General features: G+C 30.3%; 1 protein-coding gene across 3 annotated transcripts; it reads left to right on the top strand.

The window, feature by feature from the left end:
* Positions 1-102: 102 nt before the first annotated feature.
* LOC139426363 (cell adhesion molecule Dscam2) lies at positions 103-27379 on the top strand. 3 transcript variants are annotated; one of them, XR_015433972.1, is made up of 6 exons: positions 103-279; positions 19115-19267; positions 21771-22052; positions 22773-22886; positions 24561-24907; positions 25682-26041. XR_015433972.1 is itself a non-coding variant. In XM_071184947.2 (5 exons), exons 1-5 carry the CDS (start codon positions 20443-20445, stop codon positions 27245-27247), a joined length of 699 nt encoding a protein of 232 aa, XP_071041048.1. In that variant the 5' UTR covers positions 20302-20442; the 3' UTR covers positions 27248-27379. The 3 variants fall into 3 exon arrangements, 1 of the variants encoding a protein (XP_071041048.1); XR_015433971.1 differs by lacking the exons at positions 103-279; positions 19115-19267 and adding an exon at positions 20258-20512 and having other exon boundaries at positions 25682-26460; XM_071184947.2 differs by lacking the exons at positions 103-279; positions 19115-19267; positions 25682-26041 and adding exons at positions 20302-20512; positions 27186-27379 and having other exon boundaries at positions 24561-24731.
* The last annotated feature ends 480 nt before the right edge of the window (positions 27380-27859 follow it).

Genomic DNA, 27859 nt, shown 5'->3' with positions numbered 1-27859 from the left:
GTCGAGATTACGAAGCTTGTTAGTCAAAGATTGTTTGCATCGACATCGCGCATGCAAGCCAACACTTCAAAGGTATTTATTATCTTTTAAAATATTGTTAATAAGATCACCCGACCCTAAATAATCACAATTATATACTAGTTAAGACTTCAAATATGAAATTCAACTTTATCAAGTTTGTAAATGTTTTCAATTGAATTTAAAATTACGTTTTGCTAGTGTGTATATACAGTTGCTCTCTCAAAAATCGTTCGACGTTTAATCAGATCATAAAGCGAGGTATTTAAATGATTTTATATTTCGTTATATTTCTAAATTTTTTTAATTATATTCCATAACATAATTCTTTTACTTTTTTCTTGAATGTAATTTAGGATATGTATGTGAAACTGCGTCCAGTTAGTTTAACAAAAAAAAATTTGAAAATGCTAATGCAATAAAAATAAATAAATTTCCATCAATAATCGACACGAAATAATATGTAAATAAACAAACGTTTTTTTTCTTTTATCTCTGTCTGCAAAGTAAATGTTGGTAACTTTATTAACCAAACTATGGTTGGTAAACTTTTATGTTTACAAGCATTGCATTTTTAGAATGATTATCAATTAAATATCCTAAACTTTTTTGAAAATATCTTTTTTATGTAAAAAAAACAATGTTTAGTTATCTCCTCATAAAATATTTATTTTCTCAATTATTACTGTAATTTTCAGTTCGGCTAACTCAAGGAAATTTTTTCCACTTTTTTTATAATTTTTTGCGAAGCATTATTTTTTTCAGGGTTTAAATTAAAAGTAATGTTTTTAAAAACCACGTTTTTGTAGTGGAGAATAATAATTAAAAAGCAAAAATTTGAAAAACGTGGGGCTCATGAAATACATAGCAGTAATGTTATATTCGTGTGTGTATGTGTGCTCATGAGAATATGTGTACGTATATCTGTAATTGTATCTGGATGTGTATGTGGAATATGTTTGTGTATATGCATGTGTATGAGGATGTATGTGAATGCGGATGTGGCTGTGCATGTGTACGATTAAGAAAATGTGTATATGTACTGTTATGTATTTCATGCCCACCACGTTTTTCGCTTTTCAAATTTTTGTTTTTAATTATTATTCTCCACTACAAAAACGTGGTTTTTAAAAATATTAATTTGATTTTGATTTTTTTTTGTACTCACTTCCAAAATCTAAATTTTTTCCCTCACTGTACACAAATCTTTTCAACTGACATGAGTCACTAATTTGAAATAATTGAATCGACAACAAAAGACAATCGCGAAAAGATTAATTTTTCTTTAATTTTAATTTTATTTTATTTTGTATGTCTTTTTTCTCTTCATTTTTATGTATTGTCATCCAATTCTGAACTATGTGCCTAATTTGAAGTCTGTAGCTAGTCGGGAAGTTAGTTTAAAATCGATTACAAAATTCCACCCGAACACACATACACGAAGGCAAGTTGATATAAACGTGGTAAAAAATAATAAATAAAAAAAGCAAAAGAAATAAATAGGCAAAGGTCTACATTTTTAGTCTTGGCTATTTCACCGTCATTACAGATATCCATTTCATGTTTTAGTTATTGTATAAAATTTAGTTAAAAGCATCAACTTTTATTATAGATTTCATTTTGCAACCAGCTTTAAACGGTCGACCTGATTCTAAGTTTATGATTATAATTGCTCAATTCCACAGCCTTTTATAATTTTGAACCAGACTCAGAAGACAAGGAAACTCCTGTATTAAGCAATGGGTCACACTAGGTTTCGTGTAGGACTTTTTTGGGGAACTAACCAAATTTTGCGTTACACGGAGAAGAAAAACACGGAACCTCTCATGATTAGCCTAACGGCAAGAGGACTTTAACCTACTATCCGTCCTACATTAAGGATTTCGTCTTTTTCGTCAGCACTGCGGTTGGGGTGAGTCGGGTGCGGAATTCGTATCCACCAGCCATCGGTGGGATTCGAACCCGGGCCGAACGCTCTATATAAATGTTAAAATTTAAAGAATCAACACCCCATTCTCCTATGGTAAAGCTAGAGTGGGGATATTTCCGTCATGTGCATGTGCATATCATAGCACCAACTGCTATTGCCATGGGGCAAAATAAATTTTAAACTTTGTTTTTAAAAAAAAAATGTAGTGCGTGGAGCCCCTCCGCGCGGAAGAAGTTAAACTTCGCAACCTGCGACGGTAATTGTAGAGGAATCAGCAGTCGTAGAAGGATCACTAGTTCTATTCAACGACTCTTTTTCCTGCTCCGCTCGCTTCCCTTCTCTGTAATCACGGTAATATTGTGCATTTTCCCTCGTCGACCTCTTGAACCAGTGCTTGTGGTTGCCTTATAGTCTATCCCTGGAAAATGTATTTGTATTAATTATGTATCTGAATGCGTCATAATGTAATTTCAGAAGAGAAACAATCAATTGATATTCACAAGAGACATACCTTGACATAATCTTAAATCCGTCGCATTGTCCGTGGGATTGTTTTCACTCATTTTTTACAATTGTTATCCAGTAAATTTGAAAATAAAAAATACTATCCTATTAAATTATATGTGTATCAAAACAAACTAAAAAAATATTTATAGAAAAACAATTACTTTTATGACTTTTATTATTTTTATGCTAGTGAGAACCAAAACAATATGGAAATGAATGAGGGAAAACTGAACCCTACCACTTGATTTCCCGGCCAATGAAAATGTAGCGTTAAACGTTTAACGCAAGCTTGTTGGAAGTGGCATAAGAAGTATAACTTCAAAAACATTTATAGGTTTGCCAGGGAGTGGCTACGAGTTAGACCCCTTTTGTGATTTTTTTCAAGTTTCCTGCGGGTTGACTCCCGGAAGTTGCAAAGACTCTGCGATTATTCTGCTGCAGATCACGACACCAAAATCTTCCTAACAAGAAAATATTTTGGATTTTCTTCTCAATGAAATTTGTAATTCCAATAAATTATTTAAATCCGCATCCGGCTAGTACCGACCACAGTGCTGACGTGAAATATCCACAGTGGTAGACGGATCATGAGTCCCTTTTGACGCCAGGCTAATCGTGGGTAGTTCTCGTGGTCTTCCTCTCCCTGTAACGTAACGTAATGTAAAATAATAAGAGAACGTGATTTGAAGAACTATGCAAGTTATATTAAATGAAGACCTGGCTTTCTCCCCCTTATCGCAAAAGAAAGGCTTAACAACTGCACAAAAATTAAAAAGATTGCAAAGATGTAAGAAGTTGCTGAACCGACACGATATAGCAAAAACAATTGACAGAATAATATTTGCCAAAAATGGAGCTCAATATGTAAGAGTGAATGCATATATTTCTCAAGAATATATATATTGTACAAGAGCTAAAATAGAGAATTTGCTGCTCATATACTGAATTAATATATACCTATAATTTTCACAATCTATTAATACTATTAATATCAAAGATCTTAATTAAACCAAAAAATTATTAAAGTGCCCAATGAATGATGATCTCAAGACCAGCTACTAATAATAATTAGAAAGCAATGGAAAAGAATGCCTATAACCGAAGTAGACAATTGAATACATCAGATGCAGGTGACACAAAAAATTTTAAATCTTCTCATATCGTATTTAGCGACACTTGTGCTAACTATTACATATAAAGTCGCAAGGACTATCTACATGTTTTTCGAAATTTTGACACCTATCCTTTGACTTGGTATCAGTATCAAAGATCTCATTTGAACTCAAAAATTTATAAAAAATTATTGAAGTGTCCACCAAATCATCCCTTTCAAAACCAGCTATTAATAATAATTAGAAATCAATGGAGGGGATTAACTGCAGAAGTAGAGAATAGTATACATTAAATGTAGGCTATACATAATTTTTTAAATCACCTGATATCGTTTTTTACAGCATCAGCGATTTAAGCGACACCTGTGGTAGCTATTATATATAGAGCGACAAGGGCCAAATAAAAGATTTTTTGAAAAATGATTTATTCATAATTCTCAGCATATGTATACGTTTTTTGAAATTTTGACACCTGTCCTTCGATTTGGTATTAGTATGAAAATTGTCATTTGAACCCAAAAATTATAAAAAATTATTAAAATGTCCACCAAATTATCCCCTTAAAATCAGCTATTAATAATGAATAGAAAGCAATGGTGGGGATTAACTACAGAAGTTGAGAAAAGTATACATTAAATGTAGGCTATACATAATTTTTTAAATCACCTGATATCGTTTTTTACAGCATCAGCGATTTAAGCGACACCTGTGGTAGCTATTATATATAGAGCGACAAGGGCCAAATAAAAGATTTTTTGAAAAATGATTTATTCATAATTCTCAGCATATGTATACGTTTTTTGAAATTTTGACACCTGTCCTTCGATTTGGTATTAGTATGAAAATTGTCATTTGAACCCAAAAATTATAAAAAATTATTAAAATGTCCACCAAATTATCCCCTTAAAATCAGCTATTAATAATGAATAGAAAGCAATGGTGGGGATTAACTACAGAAGTTGAGAAAAGTATACATTAAATGTAGGCTATACATAATTTTTTAAATCACCTGATATCGTTTTTTACAGCATCAGCGATTTAAGCGACACCTGTGGTAGCTATTATATATAGAGCGACAAGGGCCAAATAAAAGATTTTTTGAAAAATGATTTATTCATAATTCTCAGCATATGTATACGTTTTTTGAAATTTTGACACCTGTCCTTCGATTTGGTATTAGTATGAAAATTGTCATTTGAACCCAAAAATTATAAAAAATTATTAAAATGTCCACCAAATTATCCCCTTAAAATCAGCTATTAATAATGAATAGAAAGCAATGGTGGGGATTAACTACAGAAGTTGAGAAAAGTATACATTAAATGTAGGCTATACATAATTTTTTAAATCACCTGATATCGTTTTTTACAGCATCAGCGATTTAAGCGACACCTGTGGTAGCTATTATATATAGAGCGACAAGGGCCAAATAAAAGATTTTTTGAAAAATGATTTATTCATAATTCTCAGCATATGTATACGTTTTTTGAAATTTTGACACCTGTCCTTCGATTTGGTATTAGTATGAAAATTGTCATTTGAACCCAAAAATTATAAAAAATTATTGAAGTGTCCACCAAATCATCCCTTTCAAAACCAGCTATTAATAATAATTAGAAATCAATGGAGGCGATTAACTGCAGAAGTAGAGAATAGTATACATTAAATGTAGGCTATACATAATTTTTTAAATCACCTGATATCGTTTTTTACAGCATCAGCGATTTAAGCGACACCTGTGGTAGCTATTATATATAGAGCGACAAGGGCCAAATAAAAGATTTTTTGAAAAATGATTTATTCATAATTCTCAGCATATGTATACGTTTTTTGAAATTTTGACACCTGTCCTTCGATTTGGTATTAGTATGAAAATTGTCATTTGAACCCAAAAATTATAAAAAATTATTAAAATGTCCACCAAATTATCCCCTTAAAATCAGCTATTAATAATGAATAGAAAGCAATGGTGGGGATTAACTACAGAAGTTGAGAAAAGTATACATTAAATGTAGGCTATACATAATTTTTTAAATCACCTGATATCGTTTTTTACAGCATCAGCGATTTAAGCGACACCTGTGGTAGCTATTATATATAGAGCGACAAGGGCCAAATAAAAGATTTTTTGAAAAATGATTTATTCATAATTCTCAGCATATGTATACGTTTTTTGAAATTTTGACACCTGTCCTTCGATTTGGTATTAGTATGAAAATTGTCATTTGAACCCAAAAATTATAAAAAATTATTAAAATGTCCACCAAATTATCCCCTTAAAATCAGCTATTAATAATGAATAGAAAGCAATGGTGGGGATTAACTACAGAAGTTGAGAAAAGTATACATTAAATGTAGGCTATACATAATTTTTTAAATCACCTGATATCGTTTTTTACAGCATCAGCGATTTAAGCGACACCTGTGGTAGCTATTATATATAGAGCGACAAGGGCCAAATAAAAGATTTTTTGAAAAATGATTTATTCATAATTCTCAGCATATGTATACGTTTTTTGAAATTTTGACACCTGTCCTTCGATTTGGTATTAGTATGAAAATTGTCATTTGAACCCAAAAATTATAAAAAATTATTAAAATGTCCACCAAATTATCCCCTTAAAATCAGCTATTAATAATGAATAGAAAGCAATGGTGGGGATTAACTACAGAAGTTGAGAAAAGTATACATTAAATGTAGGCTATACATAATTTTTTAAATCACCTGATATCGTTTTTTACAGCATCAGCGATTTAAGCGACACCTGTGGTAGCTATTATATATAGAGCGACAAGGGCCAAATAAAAGATTTTTTGAAAAATGATTTATTCATAATTCTCAGCATATGTATACGTTTTTTGAAATTTTGACACCTGTCCTTCGATTTGGTATTAGTATGAAAATTGTCATTTGAACCCAAAAATTATAAAAAATTATTGAAGTGTCCACCAAATCATCCCTTTCAAAACCAGCTATTAATAATAATTAGAAATCAATGGAGGCGATTAACTGCAGAAGTAGAGAATAGTATACATTAAATGTAGGCTATACATAATTTTTTAAATCACCTGATATCGTTTTTTACAGCATCAGCGATTTAAGCGACACCTGTGGTAGCTATTATATATAGAGCGACAAGGGCCAAATAAAAGATTTTTTGAAAAATGATTTATTCATAATTCTCAGCATATGTATACGTTTTTTGAAATTTTGACACCTGTCCTTCGATTTGGTATTAGTATGAAAATTGTCATTTGAACCCAAAAATTATAAAAAATTATTAAAATGTCCACCAAATTATCCCCTTAAAATCAGCTATTAATAATGAATAGAAAGCAATGGTGGGGATTAACTACAGAAGTTGAGAAAAGTATACATTAAATGTAGGCTATACATAATTTTTTAAATCACCTGATATCGTTTTTTACAGCATCAGCGATTTAAGCGACACCTGTGGTAGCTATTATATATAGAGCGACAAGGGCCAAATAAAAGATTTTTTGAAAAATGATTTATTCATAATTCTCAGCATATGTATACGTTTTTTGAAATTTTGACACCTGTCCTTCGATTTGGTATTAGTATGAAAATTGTCATTTGAACCCAAAAATTATAAAAAATTATTAAAATGTCCACCAAATTATCCCCTTAAAATCAGCTATTAATAATGAATAGAAAGCAATGGTGGGGATTAACTACAGAAGTTGAGAAAAGTATACATTAAATGTAGGCTATACATAATTTTTTAAATCACCTGATATCGTTTTTTACAGCATCAGCGATTTAAGCGACACCTGTGGTAGCTATTATATATAGAGCGACAAGGGCCAAATAAAAGATTTTTTGAAAAATGATTTATTCATAATTCTCAGCATATGTATACGTTTTTTGAAATTTTGACACCTGTCCTTCGATTTGGTATTAGTATGAAAATTGTCATTTGAACCCAAAAATTATAAAAAATTATTAAAATGTCCACCAAATTATCCCCTTAAAATCAGCTATTAATAATGAATAGAAAGCAATGGTGGGGATTAACTACAGAAGTTGAGAAAAGTATACATTAAATGTAGGCTATACATAATTTTTTAAATCACCTGATATCGTTTTTTACAGCATCAGCGATTTAAGCGACACCTGTGGTAGCTATTATATATAGAGCGACAAGGGCCAAATAAAAGATTTTTTGAAAAATGATTTATTCATAATTCTCAGCATATGTATACGTTTTTTGAAATTTTGACACCTGTCCTGCGATTTGATATTAGTATGAAAATTGTCATTTGAACCCAAAAATTATAAAAAATTATTAAAATGTCCACCAAATTATCCCCTTAAAATCAGCTATTAATAATGAATAGAAAGCAATGGTGGGGATTAACTACAGAAGTTGAGAAAAGTATACATTAAATGTAGGCTATACATAATTTTTTAAATCACCTGATATCGTTTTTTACAGCATCAGCGATTTAAGCGACACCTGTGGTAGCTATTATATATAGAGCGACAAGGGCCAAATAAAAGATTTTTTGAAAAATGATTTATTCATAATTCTCAGCATATGTATACGTTTCTTGAAATTTTGACACCTGTCCTTCGATTTGGTATTAGTATGAAAATTGTCATTTGAACCCAAAAATTATAAAAAATTATTAAAATGTCCACCAAATTATCCCCTTAAAATCAGCTATTAATAATGAATAGAAAGCAATGGTGGGGATTAACTACAGAAGTTGAGAAAAGTATACATTAAATGTAGGCTATACATAATTTTTTAAATCACCTGATATCGTTTTTTACAGCATCAGCGATTTAAGCGACACCTGTGGTAGCTATTATATATAGAGCGACAAGGGCCAAATAAAAGATTTTTTGAAAAATGATTTATTCATAATTCTCAGCATATGTATACGTTTCTTGAAATTTTGACACCTGTCCTTCGATTTGGTATTAGTATGAAAATTGTCATTTGAACCCAAAAATTATAAAAAATTATTAAAATGTCCACCAAATTATCCCCTTAAAATCAGCTATTAATAATGAATAGAAAGCAATGGTGGGGATTAACTACAGAAGTTGAGAAAAGTATACATTAAATGTAGGCTATACATAATTTTTTAAATCACCTGATATCGTTTTTTTCAGCATCAGCGATTTAAGCGACACCTGTGGTAGCTATTATATATAGAGCGACAAGGGCCAAATAAAAGATTTTTTGAAAAATGATTTATTCATAATTCTCAGCATATGTATACGTTTTTTGAAATTTTGACACCTGTCCTGCGATTTGGTATTAGTATGAAAATTGTCATTTGAACCCAAAAATTATAAAAAATTATTAAAATGTCCACCAAATTATCCCCTTAAAATCAGCTATTAATAATGAATAGAAAGCAATGGTGGGGATTAACTACAGAAGTTGAGAAAAGTATACATTAAATGTAGGCTATACATAATTTTTTAAATCACCTGATATCGTTTTTTACAGCATCAGCGATTTAAGCGACACCTGTGGTAGCTATTATATATAGAGCGACAAGGGCCAAATAAAAGATTTTTTGAAAAATGATTTATTCATAATTCTCAGCATATGTATACGTTTCTTGAAATTTTGACACCTGTCCTTCGATTTGGTATTAGTATGAAAATTGTCATTTGAACCCAAAAATTATAAAAAATTATTAAAATGTCCACCAAATTATCCCCTTAAAATCAGCTATTAATAATGAATAGAAAGCAATGGTGGGGATTAACTACAGAAGTTGAGAAAAGTATACATTAAATGTAGGCTATACATAATTTTTTAAATCACCTGATATCGTTTTTTACAGCATCAGCGATTTAAGCGACACCTGTGGTAGCTATTATATATAGAGCGACAAGGGCCAAATAAAAGATTTTTTGAAAAATGATTTATTCATAATTCTCAGCATATGTATACGTTTCTTGAAATTTTGACACCTGTCCTTCGATTTGGTATTAGTATGAAAATTGTCATTTGAACCCAAAAATTATAAAAAATTATTAAAATGTCCACCAAATTATCCCCTTAAAATCAGCTATTAATAATGAATAGAAAGCAATGGTGGGGATTAACTACAGAAGTTGAGAAAAGTATACATTAAATGTAGGCTATACATAATTTTTTAAATCACCTGATATCGTTTTTTTCAGCATCAGCGATTTAAGCGACACCTGTGGTAGCTATTATGTATAGAGCGACAAGGGCCAAATAAAAGATTTTTTGAAAAATGATTTATTCATAATTCTCAGCATATGTATACGTTTTTTGAAATTTTGACACCTGTCCTTCGATTTGGTATTAGTATGAAAATTGTCATTTGAACCCAAAAATTATAAAAAATTATTAAAATGTCCACCAAATTATCCCCTTAAAATCAGCTATTAATAATGAATAGAAAGCAATGGTGGGGATTAACTACAGAAGTTGAGAAAAGTATACATTAAATGTAGGCTATACATAATTTTTTAAATCACCTGATATCGTTTTTTTCAGCATCAGCGATTTAAGCGACACCTGTGGTAGCTATTATATATAGAGCGACAAGGGCCAAATAAAAGATTTTTTGAAAAATGATTTATTCATAATTCTCAGCATATGTATACGTTTTTTGAAATTTTGACACCTGTCCTTCGATTTGGTATTAGTATGAAAATTGTCATTTGAACCCAAAAATTATAAAAAATTATTAAAATGTCCACCAAATTAGACCGAAATAGACAATAATATACATCAGATGTAGGCTTTACAGGATAACCAGGCTCTGTATAATCGAAGTTAAGTAAAAATTCGATTCATTTTCTGTTCATATTCATTTTCAGTTATATTTTGTAGTATTGAAACTGAAAAATAACTTGTGGGTCAGTAAATTTTTTTATAAAAAAATCAGAAAAGTAAAAATTATTTTAATTTTGATCTAAAATAGCAAAATACGTGATTAGTGTTGAAAATCCTTCCAAGATTTCCACCAGATCCTCAGCAAAAAGCGTTTAATTTCGCTTTTATATAAATTTATTTATTTTCGTAAATTTACTTTAATTTTATTCAAGAAAAATATTTCTTATTTGTATTGACGTTCTTAATTACATTTAAGAGCATCAAAATTTTTTGAAGTGCTTACGGCCTCTGAGATTTTTAATCCAGCCCTGATTGCAATGATTGTTTCGATATTTTTAGTAAAAGTTAAAATGATATAACACTACGTTTGTCTCTTTAACTTACGGAATTCTGCAAAATCTTTTATTTTCACTTACGTAAGTTTGATATTTTTTTCACGGGAACATTCGCATTCCACCAGACTTGACGCATGCGCACTAAATAAGTGCTCATGCGCGCCATTATTTAAAATCTTATTTAAGGCAGGGTGCGGAAGCTAATATAAATTTGCGAAATCTCCCTCCTATTCTTTTACAAAAATACTGAATCGTTTTTAATATGTATGAGTAATCAAACTTTACTAAAATAATTTTGCTTTCAGAGGTTTTTTTTAGAAACATGAGTTTTAATATTTTTCTATATGTTAATAGTAGGTAGGAGTGGGGTCAATTGTAACAGGGTACGATTGTAACAGAGCAAAAATTTCGAGTGTCGGGTTCTACATTTGGTTCCTAGGTGGCGCACAAGGTGTACTTAATAAACCTACATGTACACCCCTGATGGCAACCATTTTTATGTACTTTTGAAAGAGTTACATCACAAAAGATATTTTTACGCCACGCAAGTACTTTTTTGGTATTAGAATATTATATTGCAACAAAGTAATTTTGTTTAAACAAATAAAAATTACTAACCGAATATGTAAGTGGACACCTTAATTAACATTTCAATAAAAAAAAGATTAATTTTGCTAATTAACTAGCATTGTTTTTAACAAATGAAGCTGAAATGGCGTCATGGGGACGATTGTAACAATAAGTAAAGGGACGATTGTAACAGCTGAAAATAAATAATCTTATGTTTACAAACCATTACTTAACTCTTTAAGAACCACCAATAGTTTCCTATATCATTTATATTATGTTGCATGTTCATTATTTTATTTGTCACCTTTCACAACATAAATTAAAATTTATAACCCCTTAAAGTTAAAAGTTTCACCCTTTAGGTCTCTGCTCATTATTATTTTTACTCCAAAAATATCACTACTATTTTCATCAATAAAAAAAAATATCACAACTATGATAATATGTATAATTAACTATGTCTCAGTTGAATTTATGAACTGTTAAGTGGGGACAATTGTAGCAAGTGCACGACTGTCAAAAATTGTTAATAACTAATATAATAACATTTAAAATAAGGTATTTTTTTCTAATAGAGGATAGTCTACTTTACTCGTCTGTCAATTAATACTACTAATATATTGGATTTTTTGTTAGTTAAAAATAGTTAAGTAAAAAATGTTACAATTGATCCCACTCTCCCCTACTTATACTGATACATAATTAAATTGAAATTTAAGACAATCTTGCAATTAAGACAATTATATTTTTCCCTTTTAGAATTCTTCACTTAAAAGGTAAACGCGGAAAAAAATGATTGAAAGAATTAAACAATACGATTCTAACTTTCATTCAACGTAAATTATGGTCAGGAGTATTTTAGTTTTTTGAAACAGTGATCAAATTACATTTTCCTTTACAGTTGTTGGATTCAAAAATGCACACTCGGATCAATGTATTTCGACCAGAGATAGGTTTATGTTCAGCATTAATGTTATAGGCTGATGTATCTATTTTGCTTTATTTTTCTTGATACTTAGCTTTTTTTTCTTAAAAAAAATCTCGAAATTCAGACAATTTAAATTAGGATTTTCGTTACAAAATTTTAACTACAAAAATTTCTATCGTAAAAAATAGAAGTTTCTTCATCACTAATTACTTTTTGAAATCCAATCAATCAAAACTATAACTGAGATTTTGCTTGCCTTCCATTTATTTAACTTTACTTAACTCCAAATTAACTTTTTTACTATTATTAATTAAAATCGTGTACAATCTAAAATTTGAATTAATAAAAAAATTTCTTCCTTCACCCTCCTCATATTTTCTGAATTAAAGAAGCCAAGTAAAACAGAACACTTTAAGAACTGAAAATCAATAATCCAATAAGAAAAATAAAAGAAAATAAAAACTTTATCAATGTATAACGAATCATTCTTGAGAAATGTAAGATTATCATTAACTCTTAGGTTTTTTAAAGACTCTGCAGTTGACTCACTGCAAAGACTCAAAATTTCAAAATATATATGCATATGCTATAATATATTTATAAAACATTTTTAAAAAACTGATGCTTTTGTCTATTTCAGTTATAGGCATTGCACTCCTTTGTTTTTCAAATTATTGTTAATAACTGCATTTGAGTGGGTCGTTTGGAGGACACTTTAAAGATTTTTAATAATTTTTTGAATTACAAGAAAATTTTGAATTATTTACCAAGTCAAAGGATGAGTGTCAAAATTTCAAAATATACATATTCATATGCTAAACCACATTTATAATCAATTTTTAAAAAAATGGATGCTTTTGTCTATTTCAGTTATAGACATTTCTCTCCTTTGCCTTCTGATTATTAATTGCCGCATTTGAGGGGTTCATTTGTAGACACTTTAATGATTATTTTAAAATATTTTTTTTGGTTAACAATAGATGTTTGATATTATTCCTAAATTTCTTAAATCATACATATGCTAAAAATATTTGTAAAATAGTTTTAATTTTTTTTCTCTTTCCCACTATACGATAGAGTGAAAGAGTCAAGATATTTTTTTTTTAAATTTCTTTATCAATATGATTTAAATGCTCTTTCCAGGTATTTAAAAAATAATGCTATTTCACCTAAATAAGGCACGCAGAAATTGTAGCTTCTTTTTAAAAGTAAAGCTACAAATTAAGAGAATTTATAAGTTGTTGTCATCAATCCAAAAGACATTATCAATGACAAATAACAACCAAACGTTCAACCAGAAATCAACCATAACATCCAGACACTCGAAAAAAATATCTTTGTGAACCATTAGTAATTTCTTGAATTGTTCGATTTGCACAGGAGTGCACTTTTCTATTAGCTCATTATCCCGAACGATTTCCTCAAAATCTTAAATATTTGGTTTAATTATCGCTTGTGAAATTTCAAAATCTGTGCCTTTTTTTTTACATTTGAAAATTTTATTGATAAATAAATTTATCCTTTCAATGTTTATGCTAGGTATAATATTATTTTAAATAAAACATTCCTTGAGCGGTACGTGGAAGAAGTAAAAATATATTTAAATTCAAGAATGATCTTTTTATTTAACAAATAGTTATTGTTAAACTTGCAACGCCATTACTTTGTAAATTCCATCAAAGGACATGATATGGATAAGAATTTAGAATACCTTGATAATGTTCATTCATGGCGCAAGTTCTTGAAAGCGACCGTTTTCTTTACGGATACGAATCTAAGCTCTCTTATCGCTTTTTTTTTAAAGTTTGAATGGAAGTAGTAGATATATTTATTATGCTCTAGAATTTCCGCCAAACTTCGAATTATGGAAATTTATCTTCCTCATTTCACTACAATATTGACTACACGTAGTTTCCTAAGAGAACTATATTAACTTCACGTGTATGAGTTGAACAACATCGACTACATGTGGTGGTATAATCTTGAAAGTTTACTAAAGAGAATTATAATTTGAAACTTGTTTCATTCACCAAATGCTCTGCGATGGACATAAGTTAAAATTCTGGAGTCTGCACTTCAAAAATCTATTCGTAACAATACATTTACACCTTTGCACATTGATCAATTATATCTATTGTAATGACCTGACCCGCGACGGCTGAGGGGGGGGGGGTGGAGCGTTCACCCTACAATGAGGTGAACAGGGTTCGAATCCCGGTGATCGTAGGTCGATGCGAATTCCCCATCTGACTTGCACTGACTACAGTTCTGACGTGAAATATCCTCAGTAGTAAGACGGATCATGGATTAGAGTCCCCTTGCCATCAGGCTAAACGTGGGATGTTCTCATAGTCTCCCTTTCCATCTAACGCAAATGCAGGTTTGTTCCATCAAAAAGTCCTCCACGAAGGCAAATTTATCCTAATACTTGATCCAGGAGTTCCCTTGTCTTCTGGATCGGATTCAAAATTACAAGGCTACGGAGTTGAACATTAGTTGTAGTAAACGAGCGGATGGGAGCTCATGATAGAAGGTGTTGTGTTTTTTGTGAAGATTTTGAAATGCAAATTTTTATGGTGAATGTATGATTTGGTGCTTCATTTACAAGGGGTGATCAAATGAAAAGGTAAGAAACGACACGGTGGGTACAAATGTAGACTTTATTCAAAATATACACCAGAGACCTGAGCACAACGATCCCACTGATGAACAAGCCGCAGGATTCCTTGTTCCCAGAATTCCTGTGGCCGTGACGAGACTCAATATTTCACAGCGTCCTTGAGTGCGTCGTCCTAGTTGAAGCGCTTCCCTTTCAGGTATTTCTTCATCGGACCAAACGAATGAAAATCGCAGGGCGACATATCCGGACTGTAGGGTGGATGGTCCAACGTTTCCCAGTTGAACCTGGCCAGTTCCATGTGTATGACTCTGGAGACGCGTGGACGCGCGTTATCATGGAGCAGAACCGCACCCTCCGTGAGCAGCTCCGGTCTTTTTTTTCTTGATGGATTTGCGTAGGCTTCGGAGTGCCTTCACAGTACGCATAGGAGTTAATGGTTTTTCTGTGCTCGACGTTTTGTGGGCATTATTTGATTACGCACTGTTAGATTTTTACGTCGTTTCGTACCTTTTCATTTGATCACTCCTTGTGTAATTATTTCTTATCCTTCAATCCTGGAGAACAGATTCATGCACGACATTTAAATTTTTGTCAATGTTCGAATAATTAACGAGTCTTCAAGTTTCCGCATGCTGAATGCTTGTCTTCAGTATGGCGAACCTTTAATAAGCTACTCCTACCAGATCATTCCAGGATCTTGTGTTTCATTATCTACTGTTGTGACTAATAAGATGCTATTTGGTGAGTGCTGCATCGATTAGTTATTGTGCATTGATTCCGAACCTTCATGTGAATTTTTACTGTGTACCCCTTACATATCTTGAAATCTTCTATCTTATGCATTCACTTGACCAAATGTTTACAAACAAATACTTAGATTTGATTAATTGATGACTGGACAAAATTGATTTAACTTTCCAGAGTATTGACTGTGGATCATGATATAAAAATTTTCTCTGTGAATCTTCTGCTGTAAGTGCCACAGACTAGTAAGATCTCTGACTGCCTTGTTTTTTAAATAATTTGAAATTGGTCTTCATGATTCCTTGATTAATCCGTTTATGAACAATGACTTTCAAGAACTTAAGATCTCATAGTTTGAAGAACTGTTAACTGATTTATCACTGTCTTTACAAATGTGATCACTGGCTGCAATTTAAGAATTGGTTGGTTATCTGTTTTCTCGATGACATTATTACATTACCTGCCTTCGGGCTTGAGACTGACTGTATAGACACTCACTGACAATCATCACTGATCACGTTCATGGTTTTATTGATCCTAGTGTATGCTTGTCCCGAGTGGTCCCTGTCTTCTTGGGGGGCTTATTGACTGGTGGCTCCTCACTCTCTGGACGAGTCCGATTGAATCTCCAGTTGCAACATCTTTTGGCTGATGGCGTGATTTCTGTGATCTTTCACCTGTTAATCTCTGTGCGTAGTTCTGCGCCATCTGACTTATTATCACTGTGTTATTGCATGGTCCTTGTGACTCTCTGCGGGTTATTCCATTGACCCCAGAGGTTCTCTCTGCAGCGCCGGTGTGTGGTTTTCGTGACTGATCGAATGCCCGACTACCGGACGTTTCTGAAGTAATCCTCAATCAACTTCAGACTCTAAAAATTTTTTTAACTGTTTATTTTGTTGCTCTCTTTTCAGCCTTCTCTAGCAAGACTTTTTCGATTACCACCTTTTGGACGGGAACTGATTCTCGACTAACCTGCTTTCCCCGGATCCCCTTTTGACTTCGGCTGTACCTGGGTTGATATTACCCGGTCCTGTTTTCACCATTCTCTGCAGGAAGCTGTTTTGGATGATCTTGCTGACTTGGACCTTCTACCTACTTCAGGTGCTTTTTTTCGGTTACTCCTTTGAGGCGCGGATAGGATTACCGCCTGAACCGAAGAGGTTTTGAACCGGAGATGGGTGATTCTTCTTCTGTCTCTTCAATGGTCAACCCCGATGTTCTAGATCCCAAGACGGAGACCCAAGTAACATATATGCGTACATGCATCGTATATTCATAATTATTTAGACTAAGCATATACGTATTGAATTATGTATATTACTACATAATTATGAATATTACTATAAATTTATGTATATAACTATATAATTATGAATATTACTCTATAATTATGTATATTGCACGTACAAACAACGTTGGTGCATACATTGTATATGTATAAGAACCACAAATTATTCTTACATGCGTGTGTACATTCTATATATATAAAAATATGTATCCCTATACATACTTAAACATTTTATTTTCATATAGTATGGAATCGTAATTACTTGTAATCGTATAGTTCGATTATAATTAATCACAATTACTTGTAGTTACGATTACATGTAATCATGATTACATTTTGATAACTTGTTACCTGAATTACCCGCAAACGTTTTTTTTTGTGATTACTTGCAATCACGCTTACAGTTGTAATCGTCCCGCATTGGACTGATTGTTAAGAAACGGTTCCTGGAAGATCACCGAAGTCAAGCACCGCTGTCTGCAATCAGTGTACGGGTGGGTGACCACTTGGATTAGTCTGCATAGGGACCAAGAGTGTGCAGTATGGATCCTCGTTAAACTGTTCTTCCGTAAAGTGCTCGACTTCGCGTGCAGGTTGTCGGGCTACCGAAGAGGGGGGTGCCATCCCCTCTGCAGAGGATCAAAATTGTGATGGCATGTCTTTGGATCATCCTCAGGGATGCTTCCCTGACTGTCTCCAACAGCCCATTGTGCAGCTCTAGTGGGACGTAAATGAACTACAACTACAATTGTAATTAAAATTATTGAAAGTTGAAACCACGATTACAAATAATTGATTACTGTAATCGACTATTGTAATCGCGATTACAGCTGTAATCAAAGTTGCAATCACGATTACAAGTAATTAATTACTGTTATCGACAATTTTAATCACGATTTTAGCTTTCATCAAAATTATGTTATCTTGTTATCATGATAGCATGTAATTGATTACTGTAATTGAAAAATGTAATCGATTACATTTTTGCCCAACTCTAGTAGATAGTATGACAGATACGGTGAGAATTCAAGTATTTTGACAGATCTGTTTGAGTATAGATAGCCAACAAAAGAAATGCTTGTTTCCAAATAGAGTGAGTTAACATCGTACGGTATGATGAAATATATAAAGTTCTTGTTTATTAAATAATTTTTTATTTATTTACTTTACTTGGAAGTTTTCATTGTCCAATATTTCATATAAGAAGGTTTTATTTTTTTATCTTAAACTAAAATTGCAAGTGCTGTAATACAACACACCCTTCAAAAAATCGCCTCACTGCAAAAATACTGAACAGATGCCAGTTTTTCTTCTTTTGTGTAACTTTAGAAGAAAAATAATTTGACACATTTTTTTATTAATTTAATTTTTATTAAACTTTTAAAAAAAAATGTTTTTGATTAAATTTCCAACTTGTGAATTTCTTTATTTTGCAATTTTTTTGCGTGAAACCAAGAGCATTTTGAAAATTTCTTAAAATAACTTACAAATAGCGAAATGAATTTTCTATTTAACGAACTTTTATTTGAGATCCACTTTCCCTATTTCCCAAATTATTTCAGAATATTTCAAACTTTAGCTCATTTTATGGGTGAAATGATCTTGAATTGATTTTCGCAGTCACTTAACCTTTAGAGAAAGCAGTGAAATCCCTTTCCCTTTTTGTTTGCATTTCAAACAAAAAACTCAGACAATATTAGCGGATTTTATCAATAGTAATTAAGCTTAAGAACGCATGTGGTAATGTATGCTTAAAATTACTTTTATAATAAATGCAGATATAATTTCATACATAAATTTAGTTTTTTTTAGTTGAAAATATATGTAGCACTGGATAATGTTTTACTCTATTCTTGCTTTCCATGCAGATTTCCTTCATGGTTGCGATTGATAAAATAAATAATAGATAGCAGTTTACAAGATAAAGGTATATAAATTGCTTTTTTTATTATACCTCGTATTTATGAATTTAAAACCTGTTTTGTGTTGTCAGGCTGTCAGGTTTTGTGTTTAAACATTTCAAAAGATTTTCTATTAAACGAATTTTCCATATAACGAAATTATTATCGGGATTTAGCAACTTCGTTAAATAGAGGTCCGACTGTATAATCTAAATTTTTTAGCTGAATTCTTCACGGGTAAGTAAATGTTACTTAAAATTACTAACTTACGTAACCTGAAATTCAACTTTATTTTTAGAGAATCAAAAAGTGACTATAACAGAAGATCATTCAAGTCCTGTTGTTTCGTCTTCTGGTTTTTTTGTGAGATCCAAAGTAAATGCAGGGAAGAATACACTTTTCAAGCAGACAATGGTTTCTATCGAAAAATATATTCTGATTTCAGTTCGTGGTAAAAATCAGGTAAATTCATGAATCATTATTGTAACTTCAGTTTGTGCTGAACAAGCTTATGTCAAGAATTTTGAAATTATGCTTGGGCTAAACGAGTGATTTTTGTCGAATACTTTTCATACTCATATTTTATATATATGTGCTAAACAATTTCTTCTTCAATATTTTCAGTAATTATGATTTAGAATATTATTGTACTAATTGCTTTTTAGCTAATACATTTCTCAATTTTGTTTGTATTTTTTTGACTGTGCTAGTTTTACTGAAAATTATATTCCGTAATAATGTTTTAGGATTTGACTATTTGACAATTTTTTTCTCGAATGTTTTTCATATTTTTGCTTTGAGACATGCCTGTACTAAACATCTTATTTTAGTGGAATATATTTCTTAATCACGTTTCAAAATATGGTTCTGCTAAATATTCTTCGTGGAATATTTTAGGAGTATGTTTTAGGATATGACTGAGCTAAATAATTGTTTGTCGAACATTTTCAATCATGTTTTAGAAAATGACTGTGATAAGCCATTTGTGTATCGACTCTTTTGCGTAAGTAAATTTTAGGAAACGTTTGCATTAACCTTTTTTCTTTTGATTAGATTTTGGAATTTATATTTTTTTCAATTTTAAAAGAAAGTTCAACACGCTTTATTTTTCTACATCAACATATGAGGAAAATTTCCATAAAGTTAATTGTTATTGTGTTCTATTAAATGATTTACGTGTCACTAGTTATTTATAAAAACATATTATCGTTTTAAATTTACGATAATATTTTACTATTTCTGAATGATGATAATATCACTACAATACTTATAATTTTGAAAACTTCATGAGAATTTATTGGAAATTATAGCTTGTTTTAATGAATAATTAGTTTTACAGTAAACAAACCTGTTTCAAAATGACATATTAGGAATTAAAAAATTTTAAAAAATCTTTTGCCACATTTTCCCTTTTTCCCGATGTGGGGCGCTGCATATCCGTTACCGTAAATTGAGTCACTCATGATTAGTCAACGCCATATTGTGTCTTATGTTTATTAATCGTGTATTTTTGCTTGCAATTAAAAGTGATGTTTGAAGATTTAACCTAATTAAGAGCTGATATCAACTATATATTACAAATCATTTTGAAATAAAATTATGTTTCAAGAAAAATCTTAATCTATCATGTTTATCGGTTTCTTACACAGACTTATTACTGTATGCGTCATCTGTTTACGGTATATATTGTGCGGAGGTAAGGATAAAATATTATTTCTTTTTATTAAAAATGTAATTTTATACATCATTGAATTTGCATATTAATTTCATGTAGAAAACATTTATGAAATGCATTTTGTCTGCTTAACTAGTTATTTATATGATAAATTTAACTGACACTCAAAATTCCTTCATTTCTCGAATCATTCCATTTTTATTTTAAATTTCTATTATTACTGTAACTAAAATAATTAAAATTTAATTTTATGTTGTAATCATCATTAGCTATATTTTTTAATATTGTTGTAGTCATTATTATATATTAAACATGATTATAAAGATTTATTGATCAAGATTTTTATCAAACTTAAATTGTCGCAAATTATACCTGAATTTTTGTAATTAAATATTTCTTTAAATTGTGCTTTAAAATGTATGTTACATTTCTTAGAAATAAGTACCGATTTAATAAAAGTAAATGTGTGTTTATTTGCCATAATCCGTATTAATGTAGGTTCATAGAAACAGTGTACCCTGTTATAAATTTCTCGGAAAAGATGGTTAAATAACAATTTATTTAATTGTTATTTTACCATATTTAAACGAAACAGTCAAATAACCATAAACAAGATGGTAATGAAATTATTAACAGTGTGAAAAATAGTTTATAAACATTTTTTATATCTAAAACGGTTGAAAAACAAGAATTTTATTGGACCAACTAAGCCCACCTAATGAAGCAAATTAGTTTCTTGTTACTTCTTACATATTACAGCAGAGAGAGCTAATCTGTCAATCTTATGACCAACAGAACGGGGGTACAAGTCCCAGCGTTGACACCTCCATTTCTTTTAACGCACACAAAAAATTTCATTTCCAGAATGTCTCACGGTCTCCTATGCCCATTATCTAACAATAAACCTAGCTCCTATGTCCAGTTAAATTTATTTTTTTTACGGTTTTGAAACCACGGTTGCAAATGGTTAAGAAACCGTATACTTTTGCATTCATGATTATATAACCATAATAGTTGCAAACGGTTTTTGAAACCGTAAAGGTGAAAAATATTCCTTACCGTAAACTTCACGGTAAGTTGGATGAACAGACTGCTGCCAGTTATTTAATCATAATTTAAGAATGAAAATTCTAGCAGTGTAGGGAACTGTTTAAAACAAATATTGTTAGCTAACAGTATCGACTTAGATATTTCTCTGTTCTTGTTTATTTATACTAATACATTTTTAATCAAAGCTTTTACTACTATTTACTAAAACTATTCTTATTGTTTTCCTTAGATGCTCCTGTAATATCACCTTTTATGTTCCCTCCTATTCTAAAGGAGGGAGAGAGAGGAAGTACAATATGCACTATACGTTCTGGAACTATGCCTGTGGAATTCCATTGGATAAAAGACGGTCAAAAGTTGAACGACGATGTAAATTTGGAGATTCAGTTTCTAAAAGATTCTTCCTTTTTGAGAATCAATTCCGTGACGTCGAAAAATTCTGGAAATTACACTTGTCAAGTAACGAATGCATTCGGAAGAGATCATTTCACAGCAAGTCTTACTGTGACAGGTAAATCTTACTCAAATCATTCATTACACAAAAATAAGTAGTAATTCGCTTCACCTAATAATTTACTCAAAACAGATGAAATTTTATCAAAACGCTGAATCAGATTATCGGGCATACAGTCCCAGGTGCACTATAAGATTCTATTTAAATTCTTAATTATCAGGCGATACTTTTATTGTTTTTACGCGGTTCGCACTTGTTCACGTTCGTCTATCAATTGGGTAAATGATACGATATATTATATAAATATATCGATTGGATAAATTAGACGATATATTATATAAAAATAGAATATTTATCAAATCAGGTATTATATTAGTATATTATTATAATTAGACCAAGTAATTAGACTCACTGTGGTGATTTAATAATTAAATGTTTTGATTGAGTTTATAGGCGATACTTTTATATTTAAACCTACATGTGATGGGTTTTTATTCAGTAGTTTTTTTAAATACTTTATATTTGCATTTATTTTGAACGTATTGCATTACAATGTCAATCCATTGATGCACGAAAGTAAACAAGTGCAAACCTGTTTCAGTCGCGGAAAAACAATGAAGCTTTATAGTATCATCTGATAATTAAGATTTTACATATAGTCTTATAGTGGATCCAATAATTTGGCCAGGGACTGTCTACCCAATTCATAATAATTATTTATATACTTTATTACGATTTTTTTTTCAATCATTAAAATAAAGGTTTTTCTGTTTTAAGCACCGCCTACGTGGATACATCAACCTACTGACCAATACGTTAAAGAAAATGAACAACTGACCATTGATTGCAAAGCCTCGGGTGTTCCTTCTCCTGTAATAAAATGGACTTCAGGTATGATTGTCATAAAAATGGATTATTATGATGATGATAATGATCATAATTGATTATCATAATCTGTGATGAAGGGTGAGAAAGTTTAAATTTTTGCCAGAGTTTTCTTTTAAAAAAATTCCATTAAATTCCAGGAAAAAGGCATGTCCAATTCGGAATATATTCTAAATCACTTAAGAAAATCTATTTATAGTTAAATTTTTAAGGTAATTGAAAACTTACAGCTATTGAACGACTATTTAGTTAAAATCTTCCGTAATCACCACTCCTAATCAACATATTTCTGGAGCCCTCGTCAAAAAAGTATTACACACATTGGGAATCCAAATTTAATATATGAGGCGAGAAATATATAAACATTACTGAAATTTAAAGACCCACAACTGAGAAAGAAAGAACGGAAAACACCGAAACCTATTTGATTGCCAGAAGAAGCCGAGAAGAGCTTTAAAAAAAGAGACAATCTTCAAACAGGTCATCCTATATAACATATCTTTAACAGACAATCTAACAGATTCTGATGATTTCAGAGTCACATTAATTACTACAGTTTTTTTTAAGTTTTTCTTGAGTTTTTGTTTCCACTCTCCTAAACATTAATTTGCGACCCCTAATGTGTCTACTCAGACATAACTTAATTCTAGACTTAATTTTACAAAGTTAAATTTACAAATTTATGTCTCCTAAAGATCCTATTAGTTTTGAAAACTTATGGGGCATTTACCCCATACCTTGCCAGTATGATCTTTCTGCATAAGGCAAACCAGACGTGCTTAATAATTTAGACTTCAGAGACAATAACTCTGTCCGTTAACAAGGCTACAATAGATCATCTATTGTCCTTCGATTCATTTGAGCAGAAATAGCGTCTGACTGCTTTTTGCAATGATTAAAATTAATAATTTTTCCACCTTTTCTTAATATTAATTTGTCAATTTTCATATGTTGAATATTATCTGAACCACAAAGTTTACTTAATTTTCTTCCTACATAAGTTTACAGTGCTCAAAACAAGAGAAAATAAAAATTTCCCTGAATTACTTTTGTACACAACCGCAAATACGCTAATTAGTCAGTGCAGATGATATTTTAAATTTCAAAATCAGACAAATAACTGTACTTTCTCTGAATAAACATACCTTTTTTTTCAACAGATTACGATTCCTGATCCTCAAAATACGGTGGATAACCGCAATCTGAGAAGTATAGTCCCAATAATTTGGTTGGGAGATCAATCGAAATTTTAGCCCTTTCACTATTAATTTTACTTTCAGTGCATTTTGAATTGTAAGGAGAAAATATTTTTCACTTAATTATAAAAAATTGATTTACTGAAAGACAATGTCTTGCAAAAACTAATTTTTAATACTAATTTATTGTTTTTTACTATTTTATTTGATAATAGTTCGTAATTGCAAGATACGCAGGTTTTTATTTCATTTTAAAAAAAGTAATTTTATATGGCAAAATACAAAATTTGAAAAAATTTGGTTGATTTCCTAAAATATTTAATTTGAATATTTTTTAAAATTCAATTTCTCAAAAACTATTTGAGTGATATTGTTGAAATTTTATATTTTGTCATATGAAATTACATTCTTTAAATTCTTTGATTTGAGCAAAATTAACATTTGACTATTTTTTGCAATGATTAAAAATTATTTTATAATTTAGGTGATAAGGATCAGCCTATTCCAAACGAAGTGTCTTCCAATGTTAGAGTAACAGACAGCGGCTCCTTATCAATTAATAAAGTGGATGTCAACGTTGAAGGATCATACATCTGTAGAGCAAGTAATGATTTTGGAGAACCTCTTATTCAGAAAATATCTATATTCGTCCACAGTAAGTAAGAAAATTTTTTCGGGGATAAGTGTGCGTAAGCAAGATTTCATGTCAAACAAAGAAAACTGTAAATACTGTTTACATATGCTTTAAAAAATACAACAGATGTTAAATCTCTGTTCGTTTACTCTTTTAAAATGTCTCATTCCCATTTAAAGTTATTCGAATTTGTCTAGGTATCAAATTTCTACCTCCAATTTCGTTTATGTTGATTTTGTAGTAATAGTATTGTTAAATGTGTGTTCATATTTTTTACAGATTAGTTTAAGAATCAGTACAAATATCTATCTAAGATCATTTAATGTTTTGTATGTAATCTAAGTATGTAAGTATGTAATCTTTGAACGTAATTTGATGTAATCTAAGACCATTGAATGCAATCTTGGATTATATTATTTCAATCTATTTTAGAAATTATGTCAAAATATTTTACTCAACAGGAGGCATAAATTAATACTTGAAGCAAGGTAAAATCAAACATTTTATCGAAAAATAACACATTACTTATGATGATGGTGAGATTTAAAAAAATGAAAAACCAATTTGATTGCCTGATGAAACGTATTGGTGTTGCTAATAATCCCTTTTTAAACTACTCTCTGCTTCCTCTGTCAATCAAAGAATTTTTAATGTTCTCGGTTTCATCTTTCTCGTTTTGATTTCGATGTCTTTTTTATTTTTTCTTGATTAGATATAAATTTACTGCCACCAAATGTTTTTTGCCTTCATTTTTGGATAGAATTCTAATGATATAGGGCAAAGGTGTTCAATCTTTTTGGCAAGGCCAACTGGAGTCAGAAAGAGAGGCAGACCCCGACTGAGATGGGCGGATTGCCTTCACAATCAAGGTCAGAGACTGGAAGGCCATGGCACGCAGAAGAAAGGACTGGTGCAGTCTTCTTGAGAAAGCCAGGGTCCACCCAGGACTGTCGAGCTACTGATGATGAAAGGTGCTCAATAAGGTATTTTTTAATCGGTATTCATTAAACCTAAAAATACAATATGCAATGTTAGTTGACAGTGACTTCTAATGCGAGATCCCCTGTCATTGATCTTCTTCATGCTTGTAAGCGTTACAGGGGGTCTCCATAAGGCTGTTGTCTCTTCATAAAATTGAAACATTTCTTGCAAAAGCAATTTCTTGGTAATTGTGTACAATTTTAATATTTTGTATTGAATCTGATTTGTGTTATGATCCAATTTCTTTGATTTTAACATGCTGATACATTTGCAGTGCAAAGTAAAAATATAAATATTAAAGATGCTTATAATTAAGAGTATTTTAATATAATAAAGAGAATTATTGAAAAGGCCTGTTTTTCATAACTCTAGCTTCAATGTTCTTCCAAGACGTCGCGGCATATATGTAGTTTGTGAAGCATATCGTTTTCATTAAAATGTTCACGATATCAAACATATTACTTGTAATAGAGTATAATTCTGTGAAACCATGAATAATTATTTTTTGCATTATTAACATTTTAATACATTTAATGAATATCAGCTATTTTAAAAATTTATAGGTTGGTGAAAAGCTCTTATATTATTGTGGCAAAATAATGAGTTTTTAATTTGTGATATTTACAATAATTACCTACTGACACCCGTGCTCGATATTAATGAAAAAATCAAGATATATGAGTAAATGTTTTTCTTTTTGTATTTTTCATGAAATATTTTATAATGTAAATTTTAAATAGTGTTTTAGTCAATAAATTATGATTTATTTTTCTTAAACCTCTTTATTTACATACAATTTTTTTAAAAAAATAAGGAAGTTGTCTGTAAGACACTGATGGGACAATAAATTCTACTGAAATTAAAAAAAAGCTGTGGATCGAACTAAAAAGAAGAAATGTGCATTTTTTTTAAAAAATCTAGTTGCAGCATAAACTTTCATTTTGGTAAAGGACAAGAACGTTATAAAATATTTATTCCCAAATTTACTCTTTAAAAGAACTCCTGAACTGCTCTTAATAAAAACACGGATATTTTAAAAACTTTTTTTCGCAAATCTTGAGTTCAAAAAATAACATTATAATTTACAGAAAAGGAGAACAAATAGTTTATTTTCTTTTATGTTATTTTGTTTGATTCTATTATAGGACCTAAAACTTTATTCTTTGGTGACATAAATTACTTTCATGCCAATAAAAATGCACAAATGCGCATTTCTTCTTTTACTTTCCATCATTTTTCTTCATTATCTAGTATGTACTCTTATATTCTTATAAATTATATTTATAATAGTTCAATTCGTAAGAATTTTATATAACAATAAATAATTTTTTTTTAAAAGCAATTTACTTTTATCTGTTGAAAATTTTAATTATCAAACTCAAAAATAATAGTGAAAATTATTTATTAAGTCCATAATAATTATAATTTGGATAATAATATTTTGGTTAATAACATTTTGGTTAAAACTGAAATACTTACTGAAAACATTTTCAGCAGCTTGTTTCGTTTTTCTACCGATATGTGGCGCTGCGTCCTCTGTGTGTTATAATGAATGAGATACGTTACGAATATATGACGCCATTTCATTTAGATTTTAAGTTGTTATGCAACCAATATTTGGACATGAGTGTGGAATGTTTTGTAACACCATCAACAAAGTTAGTTTTGAAATTTATTTCAATTTTTGAATGCATTAATGCATCATAATGCTGTTGTTGTTTGCTGGAATTGTTTTCACCTACGCTGGATATGCTCATTGTGGAGGTAAGTGTGCATTTAGTAATTTTTATATTGTATAAAAAGAAAAAATTTTGTAAATAAAAGTATTGATTTCAATTATTCCGAATGCAAAATTTTGCAAGTTAACGCATGCTATCAGGCATGATTTTTAAAAAAATTTCAAGTTGCTGATTTAGACAGGTTATTCCTTTTATTTATTTAGACTGAAACATAATTTGATAATTCATTTTACATATATTTAATTAAGTTTCTTTAATTTTTATTGAGGATGCATTATATAGATACTACATCTGCTCAGAAATTATCAATATGAAGTTAATGGCTAATTAAGCCTTTAATAGTTCTTTATTAAGTTCAAATTTATTTTGTAATTCGATTTAATAAAATTAGAGCTATGTAACTAAAATTCCTGTTTAAAATTTTAAAAA

Source organism: Parasteatoda tepidariorum, chromosome 5, assembly GCF_982258835.1.
Source record: "Parasteatoda tepidariorum strain Cologne lab strain chromosome 5, Ptep-v5.0, whole genome shotgun sequence".
Taxonomy (NCBI): Eukaryota; Metazoa; Arthropoda; class Arachnida; order Araneae; family Theridiidae; genus Parasteatoda; species Parasteatoda tepidariorum.
The sequence above is the reverse complement of the archived record's forward strand: the minus strand, read 5'-3'. Positions and strand labels throughout refer to the sequence as shown.

Coding starts and splice junctions, on each gene's coding strand:
- LOC139426363 (XM_071184947.2), top strand. CDS start 20,443: ATGTTTATCGGTTTCTTACACAGACTTATTACTGTATGCGTCATCTGT. Junction 22,053..22,772: donor AGCAAGTCTTACTGTGACAG/GTAAATCTTACT, acceptor TTCTGTTTTAAG/CACCGCCTACGTGGATACAT. Junction 24,732..27,185: donor AATATCTATATTCGTCCACA/GTAAGTAAGAAA, acceptor AAACATTTTCAG/CAGCTTGTTTCGTTTTTCTA.